Source organism: Meles meles, chromosome 12 (assembly GCF_922984935.1).
Source record: "Meles meles chromosome 12, mMelMel3.1 paternal haplotype, whole genome shotgun sequence".
NCBI lineage: Eukaryota > Metazoa > Chordata > Mammalia > Carnivora > Mustelidae > Meles > Meles meles.
This window is the reverse complement of record NC_060077.1, coordinates 95,832,430-95,846,193: the sequence shown is the minus strand read 5'-3', so window position 1 is coordinate 95,846,193 and position 13,764 is coordinate 95,832,430. Positions and strand designations below refer to the sequence as shown.

The 13,764-nt window shown below is 64.8% G+C and overlaps 1 protein-coding gene across 3 annotated transcripts in view; it reads right to left on the bottom strand.

The window, feature by feature from the left end:
* Window positions 1-13,764, bottom strand: part of NFATC1 (nuclear factor of activated T cells 1) — a 92,528-nt gene that overhangs the window by 55,710 nt on the left and 23,054 nt on the right. For all 3 annotated transcript variants that reach the window (XM_046025246.1, XM_046025249.1, XM_046025248.1), the window contains exon 3: window positions 11,250-11,409. In XM_046025246.1, the coding sequence (XP_045881202.1) occupies window positions 11,250-11,409 (160 nt within the window). The remainder of the gene's footprint in view (window positions 1-11,249; window positions 11,410-13,764) is intronic.

Below are 13,764 nucleotides of genomic sequence, written 5' to 3'. Positions count from 1 at the left end.
TTCCATATTAACACAGCGTCACTTCCTTCCAGATCCACAGGTGGCTGACCTACACAGACTCCACATGTGAGACAGACGTGTGCCCGCAGCAGGGTCTCTGCGAGGGGCCCGGACGTGCCGCAGCCATGTGGTCGGCACGTGGAGAGCCCACAGGACGGCTTCTCTCAGCCCTGCACACGCACGCGCCGTCCCGTGACCCCGCACACACGAGTCCCTCACCGAGCCACGGAGAGCCCACACACAGCACCCGCTTCGACGCGTCCTCGCGGGTGTTGCTTCCGTCCCACAGAAACGAAACGCGTCTCCTCTCCCAGCTGAGATGCTTTCTTCCCACGTGAACACACAAGTGTGCCCAGGAAGGGTGCTGGGCAGGGTCAGAGCCAAGACCAGCTTGTCCGCTGCCCGACCTCCCGCAGCCTCACTGGGGAGGGCCCTCAGCCTTTTGTCCACTTAACGAGCTCAGAAAACTTAATGCCAAGCTAGACTCAAATCAATGTTTCTACAGCAGGAAACATAAAAGTAAAATCAGAGCCTGATTAAGGGACAATTTCTGCCACTCGCTCTTTCATTCTGTGACATTTAACACAATAAGACGCAAATGAGTCTTCGGCCAAAACGGTTTCTCGTGTGGCTGAGGCGGTTCCAGACGGTGAGGAGGCAGCCCCGCAGGCTCGACCGCGGCCCCGCTGCAGTCACACGCTTGGGAAATGACAGCCTCCCCGTCCCCCGGGACCGCCCTGTGGCGCCTCTGAGAGCCGGCGGGACGTGGCGGATTCTGGGTACAGCTCGTCCTTTTAAAAACATGCCATTTCAGTGAAAATGGGAATATTTAAGGTTTATCCTGGGAGATAAACATCTATTATTTAAAACACGAAGTTCATTTTCAGGGAAGTCATTTGAATACTCACACGTTCCCCGCCTGGGCTTCCTGCCTCTGGCACGTTTAGTGTCTGTCCAAACACCATTTATACAATTACCTGTCACAACAATGACCTCTCTTTGCTTCAACCAAACTAAACAAAACGCAGGACTCCGTTTCCAAGGTGTAAGAACCGCTAGGTTTTCCACACGTGAAAATGTTTGTTTTTAGCTCTGGTGCTGAACTCAGCACTTCCGGGGAGGTGACGGGCGAGTGACAAGTGGGCCAAGTCCTCTGGAGCAGGGCGGCTGGCGGGGCGTGGGGACATCCCAGCCCGGGACCCCTGTCCACCGCTCGCGGCCGTCCGTTCACGGGGAAGCTGTGCGTTTCACCCCGTGTAAAATTCGTGTCTTCCCACGAGGCCCAAACGGGCCACGCGGAGAGGGAAGTGCAGCTCAACGCCTCTTTAATGCCAACCTTGCAGCGACCACAGGGACTTGCGAACCCGAGCAGCGCGAGTGAGGAAGAGCCTGGTCCCCAGACGAGGAGGCGATGGCGGTGCGGCAGCAGGACGGGGACGGTGTCTGCGCGTCTCACTGGACGCGGGCAGAGAGGCCACTGGCACGTGGCCCGCGGTCAGGAAGCAGCTCCTGGGCAGGCGGGCACTGGGAGAAGCAGGCAGGCCGAGGAGACGGGCCCCAGCTGCAGGCCTCGCCCCAAAGCACCTGCAGGAGATCCCGACGGCGTCTGTGGAGCAGAGATCCGGGCCCCACGGGACACCACGCCAAGTCATTTTCAACAGTGCCACTGAGCTGACCTTTTCCGCGGCAGAAAATCCACCGGTTTTGAACCGTGGAACTTGAGAACGTCTTTCCTGTAAGCGACCCGTGGAACAGAAGGGAAGGACTGCAGGAAAAACGGGCTTGTTTTCCAGGTGGACGTCGGCGTCGTGCCGTCTTCTCAGGAAGGTGCAGGGAGGTTCAGTCGCGGGAAGACCGTGTGCTGCCTCCGCTCCGCCGGCGTCTGGGAGCCGCTACTCACGGGTGGCCCTGAGTGAGGACACACAGCGCGTCGTCCCCACAAGCCCCGGCTTCTCTGAGCGGGAACGTCTGGAGAGCCTCCGTCACCCGTGACGGCCATGCGTACGCCCGCAGGCCCGTCTGTGCAGCCCACCTGCCTGGACTGTGCCCCGTGCCGGCAGCCAGCCAAGCCTGGCCGGGCGGGTCCAGCAGCCCCTCTGTCCCACACCCGGACTCTGCCCTCTCTCAAGGATGGGACTCCCACAAGACCTGCACCGGCCCCTCGGCTGGCGGGAACGAGGTCCGAGTGACCAGAGTCACGACAGAGTGGGTCACGCCTCCCTCTTGAGGGACACAGGAGACAGGGCGCGGCCGCTCCGGAGCATCGGATGGCAGCGACGGCAAGTCGAGCGGCTGCCGTGGCAGCAGCGTGCGGCTGGAGAAGGACGAAGGATGGCCTCGTGTTCAACCAAATCAGAAGGGGGACCTCAGGACGGGGTCCGCGTCTGTCCCGAGCCCTGAGCCTCTCTGACAGACTGCAGAGGCAGGCCCGGCTGCCCTGGGCCCCACGGCCTCAATGGCTTCGGTTTCGGTCCAAGTCTCCGCCCCTTCTCTTCTCAGGCTGCGCCCGGAGTGTCCGTCTGAGCCGCGCCGGCTGTGAGAGCTGGTCGGCTGTGGTCAGCAGAACCCCACGGGGGAGAGTGTGGACGGGGACCGGCCGCGTTGCAGTAAGGCTAAGCACACCGTCCTCACGGCCACGCCTCGCAGACACCGGGCACACGGAGCACAAACCGAGCATGCACCGCAGGGACGGTAGCTCACACGCCCCGGACGGAGGCCCGGAAATACGGGAGCCCAGGCATAGCCTCCAGAAGGGAGGAGATAAAGGACCTCGGGGTGGAAGGCCCACACCCGTGTCACGGCCAGAGAGCGAGGAGAGTGACATCACGTCCTTGCGCGCACACACGCGCACACGCGCACACGCGCGAAGTACACAAGGGCTCACTTGTGTGCACACTTGCCCGTCTGTGTGCGCACGTGTGCCTGTGGGTGTGCACGTGCACGTGTGTGGCATGCGTGTGCATGGGTGTGCTCTACACGCTACCATTACAGCCGAGAATCCCCCCGGGAGCGAAGGGTCTGACCAAGGTCCTAACCAGGTTCGCCCTCGGGCGGCAGCAGGGCTGTGCGGCGCACGTCGCCTACTCGCACGGGTCTGAACCGCACTGAGCCACGGACGACAAACGGCTCGAGGGGGTTACGCGCTGCTCCTTTCAGGAAAACGAGCTCATTTCTAGGGTGTCCTGCATTTTGACACACAGAATTTTTCTTTCTGAACGGTAAAAAGTAAACTGTAACCGCCCAGTAAGTGGGTAAGGGTCTGTCGTGTAAGCATTTGGGAAGCACAGACGTCCGGAGGCTGCCCCTCGGGACCAGCCACAGGGCCCACGCGTGGCACGGGGACACGGTTTGCCTCTGGGCTTATACCCACTTCGCCAACAGGACGGCTCGAGTTAACGAGGGATGTGAAAGTGGTCACGGACTTTAACGGTCAACTGTCCGCTCAGTGTATTTTCTGCCCCGGCACCAGACGCCAGTGTCGAACATACGCGGGCAGAGCAGAGGCGGCCAGGAGGCGCAAGGCTCGACCATCCCGTGGCCACACTGGCTCCCGTGGGCAGCGCACGGGCCCAAGCGCCGTTGGCGTGTCCGCTCTCGCTGGCGGACGTGCCGCGTCGGGGAGGCTGCAGTGGGGCTGGCGTCACACGTCTCCAGCCGCCCCGGCACCCACGACCGGCACGTCGCCTCCCAGAGCAGGTTCGCGGGCGCTGAGAGCAGGTGCGCAGCGTTGGGCGGCCCCACGGCTGGGAGGCCAGAGCCAGCCTGGTGTCCGGTGGTGACCGAGGGAAATGGGGCCCCGTCCTCGCCCACGACTGGGCCTCACAGACGCCCCGCTGGCGAGCTCACCCGAACGCGTGAGTCCTGGGGCTCCTCCTCTGGCCCTGGCAAAGCCAACCTGCCAAGATGCAGAATCTCGTGTTCCAGCGGTCAGGGAACCAGCGCACGTGGCTCGGGGGGCCCAGGAGAGCCCGCCGCCGCCCCCTTCATGGTCGAGACCGCAGACCCGCGCCCGCCGACGTGGAGCCGGATGGCAGGGGGCAGGGCTCACACACACGGAGCAGACGAAGGCGGCGGATGCGGTCAGTGCGTGCGAGCCCTGTCCTCTGTGGCCGCTGCCCCTCAACCGGCACGTGTCTGTGTGTCAGGGACGGGTCAGGCTCCGGTCCACTGTGGCCCTGCCCTCCGAGAGCAAGGAAATGGGCAGGAGCCCCGAAGTCAGAGCGGCCACGCCATGGCAGTGCCCTAAGGGTCTTCGTGGAGGGCTTCCGGCCACACGCCACGAGGGCAGAGCGGAGACTCTACAGACTGGCTCCCGCTGCAGCAGAGGGCGACGGGCGGAGGCCAGACGGGGGGAGGGGAGCTGGGGCACCCCATTAGCCGTGGCCACGGTGGGACAGCTCCCTGCGGGCAACCGGCACTCAGACCCGCCGCCCGCTGGCTCATGGCGCACAGGGGTCCCGCCCCACGCAGGAGCAAAGCTTCCGAACCACCCCCACGGGCTGCCCAGCCCGACCCCTGCAGGCTGACCCTGCGCGTGGACGGCGCATCTTCAGACGTGCCCACGGAGCTGGTGTGCGGGGCGCTGCGGACGATGGGGGACCACACAGACACGCGTGGAAGGCACGGGAAAGAAGTTACATTAACTTCGGAGCAAAGAATGTTTCGCACGGAAACACTACATTTACCATTTCTAATTAAAAACGTGCTGTGAAGCCCCGACTTTCTGCTGAGAAAAAAATGATCTAGAAACAGTGCCAAAGGCCCCAGAAACTGTGAGGAAACACTGCAGTGAACCACGGCGGCAAACACACCTTTGGTGGTTCCAGACCCCAGAGCAACCCAGGAGCCTGGCCGCAGGGGAGAGACAGCAAACTTCTAGAAACATCTGTCTTCGAGGAAAGCCCCATCCGCCATGTGGCAGCTGTGACTCGGCACAGGTGTGAGGCTCCCACGGGGACACGTTCAGGGCTCCCAGGAGCTCCTGGGACCCGCCCCCAGAGACCTGGACACACGGGAATGCCCGGTCCCACGAGGTGGTGTCCCTGTAGAGGTCACTCACCTGATGCCCAAAGCCTCCCACCCGCTTGCCACACAGACGTCCACGGTACGTGGGCTTGCACGGTGGGGAGCACTCACGCAGCCCTGGTGGCACAAAGCTTGCGTCTGTTACCTCCCCGACCCCCTGCCGTCCAGGGACCCCACGCGGGGCCGCCCAGGGACCCCTGAGGCTGTGCTCCCCGACCCTCTTCTTCCTCAGGGCAGCGCCTAGGAGTCCTGGCAGGACAACACCTGGTCAGTCCAACTGGCTCTGCGGTCCGAGGAGGAGGTGTGGACGGACAGGTGAACCCTGCAGAACCCATGCCTGGCCTCGGTGCTGGCCATCGGGGACCCAGGGGACCGTGGGGCAGGGCCCCAGCACAAAGGCTGACATGGTGGCACGATGGGACGTCGGCCTGCGGCCCGGCTGGCACCTCTCCTGGCAGCCAGGGCCACGGGGCTGGTCAAGGCATGATTGTGCGTCCCGCCTCGGCACAGACGGGCCCACGGGCGGGCCGAGCGGTGTCTGTGCTGACAAGAGCCCCATGTTCTCCCGGAAGATGGGGCCCGGGGGGAGCCCAGCGCGGCGAGACCACCCCCACTGGCGCAGAGCTGGCGGCCAAGGCTCAGCCGCGCAGGAAAGAAGCGTCCTTCGTCCAGAGACTCCCCCTCGAAGACACGACAGCCTTCGGAAGGCACGGCCAGACAAAGGGTGAACGAAGACCGGAGCACCTGGATAGGGGATCACTGTCCCCGGCCCATGTCGGCTCCCAAGACCCACGTGCAGGAGACGGGGCCCCACGGAGCTGTTGCCCGCGGCCCGTACATCATCTCCCTGCCCTTCTGCAAGCATGAGGCTGCGTCGGGGCTGCACCTCTCCCCACGCTGGCCTGTGGTCAGTGAGGCCCTGGGGGACGACACCCGGTGTTCCCTCCTGAGGGGGAGAGCTCTGCTCACAGGCCAAACACCGGGCTGTGCCCGGCACCCGCGCGGAGGTTCCAGCCGGCGGGAAGGACGCCCAGCCTCGGAGCACGTGGGACAGAGACGGCCCAGCCGGACTGGCCCTGTGGGCCCCGGTGCCTGTGGCTCGGCACCCCCGGAGAGGGACAGCGGGGGGTGTGGGTTTCCCCGCTCTGGTGTTTTCATCAAGGACGCTTGCTTTTCACCACTGTCCCAGGGAACCGCCTGACGCCCCGTCCCGCCCGCACCCGACCTGACGTTTCGGATGCTCGGCCACAGGGAGCACAGACGCCCACCTGTGTGCGGGAAACGGTCCCTCCGAGGACGGCTCGGGAACCCGCCGGTGCTAACTGGAACCGGGCACAATCACGGGCCAGCGGCAGAGCTTCTGAGTGGAACCACCTGATTCTGGAGTCGGGACAGCCCGGCACGAGGAGGCCGGAGCCTCGAATCAGAGGCTTGCTGGCGGCTCCCACTGCTTCGCGACTCACGGACTTGACTCCCAAGGGGGCATCTGGGGCCGCGAGGAAAACCCGACCCACACTTCCACCAGCTCTGCTAAGTGACGAAACGCACACAGTTGTTTAAAACCCACGGTCAGGGACCCGCCCGAGGTCACATGTCCAGACAGCAACGCGACCCCGTTGTTCCCGCACGAAGACGACCTTCGGTCTGCTGGACGCCACAATGTTAGAGGGCGTGCAGACTGGGGTATCCCTCTGCATGGCCCCAGGAAGCCCCTCTGGCTTTCCGTCGGGGGACAAGCCCTCGCTGGCTGTACAAGCTGACGGCCCTCTGCACACGTGCTGGGCAGGAGCGCCGGTCGTGGCCCCGTGGCGTGCGGGGCGCAGCCGGTGCCGGCAGAAGCCTGTGTGCTCAGCAGACCCCCTGCTTGGACGCGGCGGCAAGGGAGGGGCAGCCCTGTGAGACACGAGTCCACGTCCTGTGCAGGGTGGCCACGCTGGCCACGGCCGGCCATGGCTGGGGGAGGGGGGTCAGACCTGCATTTTACCTCCCTTGGTGTGGTTCTTGGCTGCTGTGTGGCCCCGGGATCTGGGGATCCTGACGCTCACACCCAGAAGCCCCCGCACGTTGGCCATCAGGTAAGAACATCGTCCGGGAACACCCATCTGTCTGTCTGTCGTGGAAATCCTGGCTTTCCGGGTGAACAGCCCTGTCCTGCAAGTAGGAGGCAACGCCCACTAGGACGACTCGAGTGAGAACCTATAGGCCAGACCCCGAGTGCCGGAAACCAGCTGGGAGCGCACACGCCCACCTTCCAACCCCAGGACGTTTCCGCGGCCGCTGGAATCCTCGCTCCCGGCCACGAGCTGCGTGAAACAATGAGTCACCATGGTGGCCAGGGTCCCTGCCGGCTTCCCTGCTGTGTCCATGCCCTCGGGGCTTCTGCCCTGCTGTGGCAGCAAACACCACGTTCTGTGGGGGCCCAGGCAAGCCGAGAAGCCAGGTGCAGGGAAACACTGGCACCCCAGGGCACAGCCACCCTCCCTGCGCCCGGGGCCGGAACCCCCACGGACCACACCCGCGCCCGCGGCCAGGACCCACGCCCCAGCCCCAGCAACCCCCACACCTGCCACATGGCCGGGGCCCCCCCACGTCCTGCAGAGGGTCCACAGCCAATTCCACCATCGCCAGAAGGGGCCTCGCTGCCCCTTCACAGGGACCAGAAACCGAACTGGCGGCACACGGAGCGGACCCGACACGCTGCTTCCAAGTTCACGAGGCCTTCCCTGGGTTTCCGGTTTCTGCGACCTTTGAATTATTCACACACGCGAGCCTCCTGGGAGGTGGGCTGGACGCTGTCAAGCACGTGCTTGGGTGACTCGGTGAGCAGAGGGGTGGTTCGACCCCGGGTCAGAGGTCAGCGACGTCCCCCAGGTCGCTGCTTGGGCCCCTGCAGGGCTGGTGGGAACAGGGGACCCTGCTGTGGGGACGGGGCCCAGGGAAACCAGAACCAGCAGAGCGCCGGTGGCGACGCCGTGGGCCCCGGAGAGGGGACGCTGTGGCAGGAGGCCGTGGTGTGTCAGCAGCAGCCTGGAGGAGGGCCGGCCTTCCCGCACCCCCACTCCCGACCCCGAAAGGTGAGGCCCACGGCAGGCCTGCTCTCCCCACCCAGGACCCAGGGCCGGGCCTCTGAGAACCCAGGGGGCCTTGCTCTCAGGCACACCAAGATGCCGGCCCCTGGACAGGAGCAGACTGACCTCCTGGGCTTGGGACGACACCCAGGGTGCAGGGTGGGCGGCCCGGGAGGCCCAGGAGCACTGACTGTGGGTATGAGCACGGGAGCTCAGGAGAAACAACGCAGGCCGGGGTCCCACTGGCCTCCTCCAGCACCCGCCTGCTGAGACGCTTTCCGGCCACGCACGTAAGCGAGGAGGGACCCCAAGGACACGGAAGGCCCTCCCCACCCCGCGGTCTTGCTCTGACTGTGTCTGGGAAGGACACCGCACGCGTCGCCGTGCATCCTGGATGCGGGCTGGGCGGCTCCTTCCCGCGACCACTGACGCTCCGGAAAAGGAGCAGGTCCTCCCTCTGGGGCCCGGCGGGAGCACTTGCGTCTGCAGGAAACGGCGCCGGGGGTTGAAAGTCTGGTGAACGGCGGCAGGTGCGGTTCCGCGTGTTCCTGCCGGGCTCCCCGGGGCCTGTGGCGGCTTCGTCTGCCCGGGCCGGAGCCCCCCTGCCGCAGACCCACCGGCCACAGAGCAGCCAGTGGGCTACGTGGCTCCCCAGGAATGGCCCATGGCGTGGCCCGGCCCCTGCAGAGGCAGCAGCGGGCGTACGCGGGAGACCGTGTCAGAGGATACGCGAAAATAGCTCAGCACAGAATAAAACCTTGTGGTTAGTGTGCTTTCGCGGCAACGGGAGGCTTTTCTATTTTCATTTGTTTTATAATTGTGCGCAATTTCTATTTTTACCCAATTTGTGGTCCACCAACTGAAAAAGAAAGCAAACCCCCAAAGCCCCCTCTTCGTAACTGCTGACCTCACCCCTGCACACACACACTCTCACTCTGCCGCGCATCCATCAGAAAGCGCTGATTACTAATTCCCCAGAAGTGTGGACGGCACCTGACCTTTTCTGTCGACCGTTCACTTTTTGCATTTTACGTGCGAGGTTGGGGGGGCTCACCCCTTTAAACGCATAATCAGCCTCTTCCGTTTGCCTTCGCTTAATCTGAAACAATTCGTAACGTATTTTAAATACTGTTTCAAGTTGTTAATTTCTCCAAACTGCCTCAATTCTCCCCGTGATGTCTACACTGACTACGAACACCATCCTGAGGCTGGGGGGGCTCCAGTAAGGTGCGACGCCAACAGCAGCCCCCAGGGCGCAAGGCTCGCCTTCCCCAGTCCTCCAGGAGTGGCTCTCGAGGGAGCCCAGAGGCGTCCCCAAGGAGCCCGAGCTTTGCATTTCAACACAAAAGGTAACGTTTGCAGGCGGCTCCCCCCAGGGCAGGACCCAGGCCCCTTGCTGCTGCAATTTCAAGAAATGCGGCCGGCCGTTGGCCATTATTCCTCTGCTGCCCAATTCTCTCTTCTCCTGGGGCGGCTTCATTCCCTCCCGCACCGGCCCAATCTGCTCGAGCAGCAGCAGCGGGAAAGGGAGTTAAGTGTCAAGTTACGGAGCTCGGCTAATGCGGCATTGTTCGTCCACATCGTCCGGCCGCCGTCGTGTGCAGACGGTCTCTGGCCAAGCAAGCAGGTACTGACTGGCACCGAGCACGCAGCCACAAACACCGCCCCACGCCCGCCCACCGGTCCAACTGCCGCCTGGGCGGACGCTCTCTCGCTGCGGCTCCATCCCCGCATGATTTCTTCTTATCTAAATGGCATAAAATAAAGACACAGGTGCCCTGCTGAGCACCCTCTACCCTCCACATTCCCCCCATGACAGGTTGGGGCCCACGGGTCGGCAGGGGAACAGGGGGCAAACCTGCCCCGTCCACCGCCCGGAGCTCTGGGCAGGAGAGTAAAGCCGTCTGCACGCAGCCACCGAGAGTCCCACCACGGGGCTGGGCAGGAGGGTCAGAGCCTGTCGGCAACGTGTCAAAGTCCACTGACGTCCAAGCAGCCAAGCTCCGTGCCCACGCGTCCTCCCCGGGGTGAAGGGTGACACCTTTAGGCAGCGACACTACCTGTGTCTCGGCTACCGAGGGGTCCCCAGGCGACCAATGACAAATGTTCCAACTCAAAAGCCAAGAACCTTACTCCCCTCCAAGTGTCTGGGGTGGGACATCCGGTCCAGCATCAGCCCCGCACGTGGGCAGGAGACCCCAGCCCAGTCCCGACTGCGTGCGGCTCCTCTGCCCGTGAGTGCTGAGCTCCCCGACGCCCGGCGCCTCCCGGCAGGTCCTCCCTCCCTCCCACATCCTGCTTGAGGAAGCCCAAGGCAGGGAAAGGGACAGACGCCACGCTGGGAAGCCGGTGGGACCAGCCCATGGGCCCACCCAGGAGCTCCGGCCCCGTGGTCTGTGTGGGGCAGAGGGCACTCCTGGGCCAGGGGCCACACCCGGGAAACTCCACCTTCTCCAAGGAAGTCTTTACATCAACCTTCCACACCGAAGGCAGCGTCGCGTCCGCGGAACTCCCGCAAACGCTGGCCAGTGCTCTTCGGGACTGGCTGTCGGGGAACCGGGACGCGGGGCGGCTGACGGCCATCCCAGGCTGAGCAGAGGGGGGAAGGGGAGGGCAGCGGGCTCTGTGAAGCCACATGGGCGGCCCTCCTTGCCTCTGACATGTATGTCCTTGAAAATAAAACATCTTCGTTTCAAGGTTATATTTATTTTCTTTGCAAACTGCTCTTCGGGACACCTTACAGAAAGGAAACTCCCAGGGCCGAGTCTCCCGAGACCGGTGGAAGGTGCCGCGTCCACACGGCCCATCCGGGCCACCAGGACGTGAGGCAGACCCTCGGGCGGCTTCCCAGCTGTCCACCCCGTCTGAACCCGCCCGCCCCAGGGGAGATGAGGGACAGGCGGTGTCTGACCTCGGCCCGGTGCGCGGACGGCCCCTGCGGCCTCTGGGACTCACGGGACAGGCTTCCCGTTTTCACACAAAGCTACGGGTCGGTGACGGCAGCTACAGGGTCCCCGCACTCCACCACCACGCGTGGAGAAGCACAGACCACGGGGCCACGCCGCGGAGCTCATGCGCCGAGGACGGGAGAAGCCGCTCCGGCCGCAGCTTCCGCCTCTGGGCTCGGGCGCGTCCCCCAGGGGATGACCCCGGTACCTGCACGCTGGGGTGTCCTCCGGCCGACGCCTTCACGGCCCCCCGGCTCCCCTCCGTCTCGTAGTGGGCTCTGTGGTGGGGCTTGGGCTGCACCTCGATCCTCAGCTCATAGGGGCCCGAGCGCGACGGCAGCTGCCAGTCCAGGGCCGGGAGCGACGGGCTGAAAGGGAACACACAGGGCGTTACGGACGACGCCGAGCGCGGCCCCAGCGCCACAGCCGGTTAACGTCCACGTCGGCGAGGACAAGGTAGAGCCGCGAGCTACGGGAGGATGACGCCGCCGTGGCCCGTCGGGTCTTCGGGACGATGTCTGGGACAAGAGGGAAACACCCTCCGCCGTGACCCTTCCCTCGCGATAACGACGCTGATCACGCGCCTCGTCAGACGGGTTCCAGACCTGCAGACCTTCCCAAAACTGCCGAAGTCAGAGCCTGACCTAAGAGCCGGGAGCCCCACCCCACACCCCCGCGGGCAGGACCTCGCGGTCTGGGCTCAGCGGGTCCCTTCTGCTTGGCGGGACGCCAGCCCCTCGGCCCCACACTCCGTGCACGAAGCAGGACAATTCCAGTCAAGACCACGAGGACACGGGGAAACCATGGTGCCACACGCTGTCACCTGTGTGAGCTGGTTTATCGTCCTGGCGCTGGGGAGGGGACAGGGACGGTGTATGGCAGGTGCCAGTGCTTGTGTGACGAGCCCACAGGAAGCACACCGGCCTGTCGCGGCGCAGACGACGAACGTGAGATTTTGCAAAAGGAGGCGCCCGGGCACTTGAATCCGGGTCCTGTCTCCCTACAGAGGATGCCTCTGGGTCTCACCCCGTAAACCGGTCACGGTCGGCCATAAGGAGCTGCAGACTGTGATGTCCCCACAGGACCGGCGTCTGGCCCAGCCGCCACCTCTCTCCCCAGAGCCCGTGTCTACGCTCGGCCATCCTGCCTGCCGTGCCCGCTCTGAGCCGGTTTCAAGGAGACGAAACCTGGGGCCGGGGCCTGGCTGGCGTGTTCCTCCCGTGCAGACACACCTCAGGGATCCCTAGAGAAACCGACCCAGCGCCGCGACCAGCTAAAAGTGGGACAAAGACACCTGTGTGGAGAGCCTGCGTCTGCCCAGGACAGGGACGAAGTCCGCGGGAAACGGGACTTCCTGATGATGGGAAAGCCACGGTGCGGTCGCGGGCATTTCCCAGACGCGGTATCAGCCACTCGCCCGACCTCCGGGGACACTGCCACGCGGAAGGAGAAGGGCCTCTGGGAGCCCCGGCAGGGGGTGCGGCGGTCAGAGACGGCACAGGGACGCCTGACCACGGCCCGTCGGAGCGCCCCCGCCCGGCTCTGTGCTGCGCGACCTCATGCACGTGTCCGCCTCGGCCAAGACCGTCTGACGCCGTCCACGGCAAAGACACAGAAGCTTAGATCCGTCCGCCTCCTGAGAGAGAAAGAGCCGACAGCGGGGTGGCAGCCGGTCCCCAAAGTTTGGGTGAAGGGCACGTGCACTCCAACGTGACGGAAGATGACGTCTGCGGCGCTAACGGGCTCTCGGGCCTCAGACGGGGTCTGCACACTGTGCGTGGCCCCACGGTGCAGGGACAGGCGACGGAAGCGGCCATTCGAGTGAACTCAGCGGCTGGGAGGCAAGGCAGAGCCTGGAGAGACAGCGGGTCCCATGGCTCCGCCCCGCGTCCCCTCGAGGCGCGCCTGTGGATGCTGCGGCCCCGCTCCAGGCTTCCTGCGGAGCCGAGCGAACAGGAACCCCCGCGGGGACGCGGCTCTTCCGGAAGCCACGCGGGCAACGCGATCAGGAGCCCTCGGGCCGTGGACCACGGACGCCGTCTGCAGAGGCTCACGTGGGCACACTCCTGCGTCTCCACAGCTGGGAGCGCGTGCGTGAGCTTCTCACGGGGAAGGGGACACATTGTGACAAAATGACACGCGGGACTGGATACCCCGGCTTTTTCTTAAACTAAAGGCATCTCCAGCATCCGAGCGTTTAGTTAAAGGGACACGAGCATCACGACCCCCTCCCGGGGTCACTGATCAGCACCGCGCTGGCCGCTGCGAGAGGGGACAGTCCCGAGTGAGGTCTGGGCCGCCCTCCTGGTCACTGCTGTGGGCCAGACGCAGGCTCCGTGCAGGAGGCCGCACACTTGAGGCTCCGCACACGTCTGCAGGTGGCGGCCGGGGACGCTGGGGCCCCGGTGGCCTCGCGGACGCCACTTCTCCGCAGGCACGAGCCGCGGGAGCAAAACCACCCCGAGCTTTGGCCCCGCCTCCACAGCGCCGCGAAACCTCCGGCCGGCCCGGAGAGCCGGCTCCCGCCCAGCTGACCGCCAGCATCCTTAGGGTCAGCCGCCGCAGACCGTACTCACCCCTCCCGGCCCGCACGCACGCGTGTCTCACAGGAAACGATTTGCGCTTTCTCGGGCGGCGGGACGTGGTCCTGGGAACTCCGTGTGAAGCACTGAATCACAGCACGCCACCCAGGAAGAGCGCTTCGCGGGGCGACAGGAACCTCA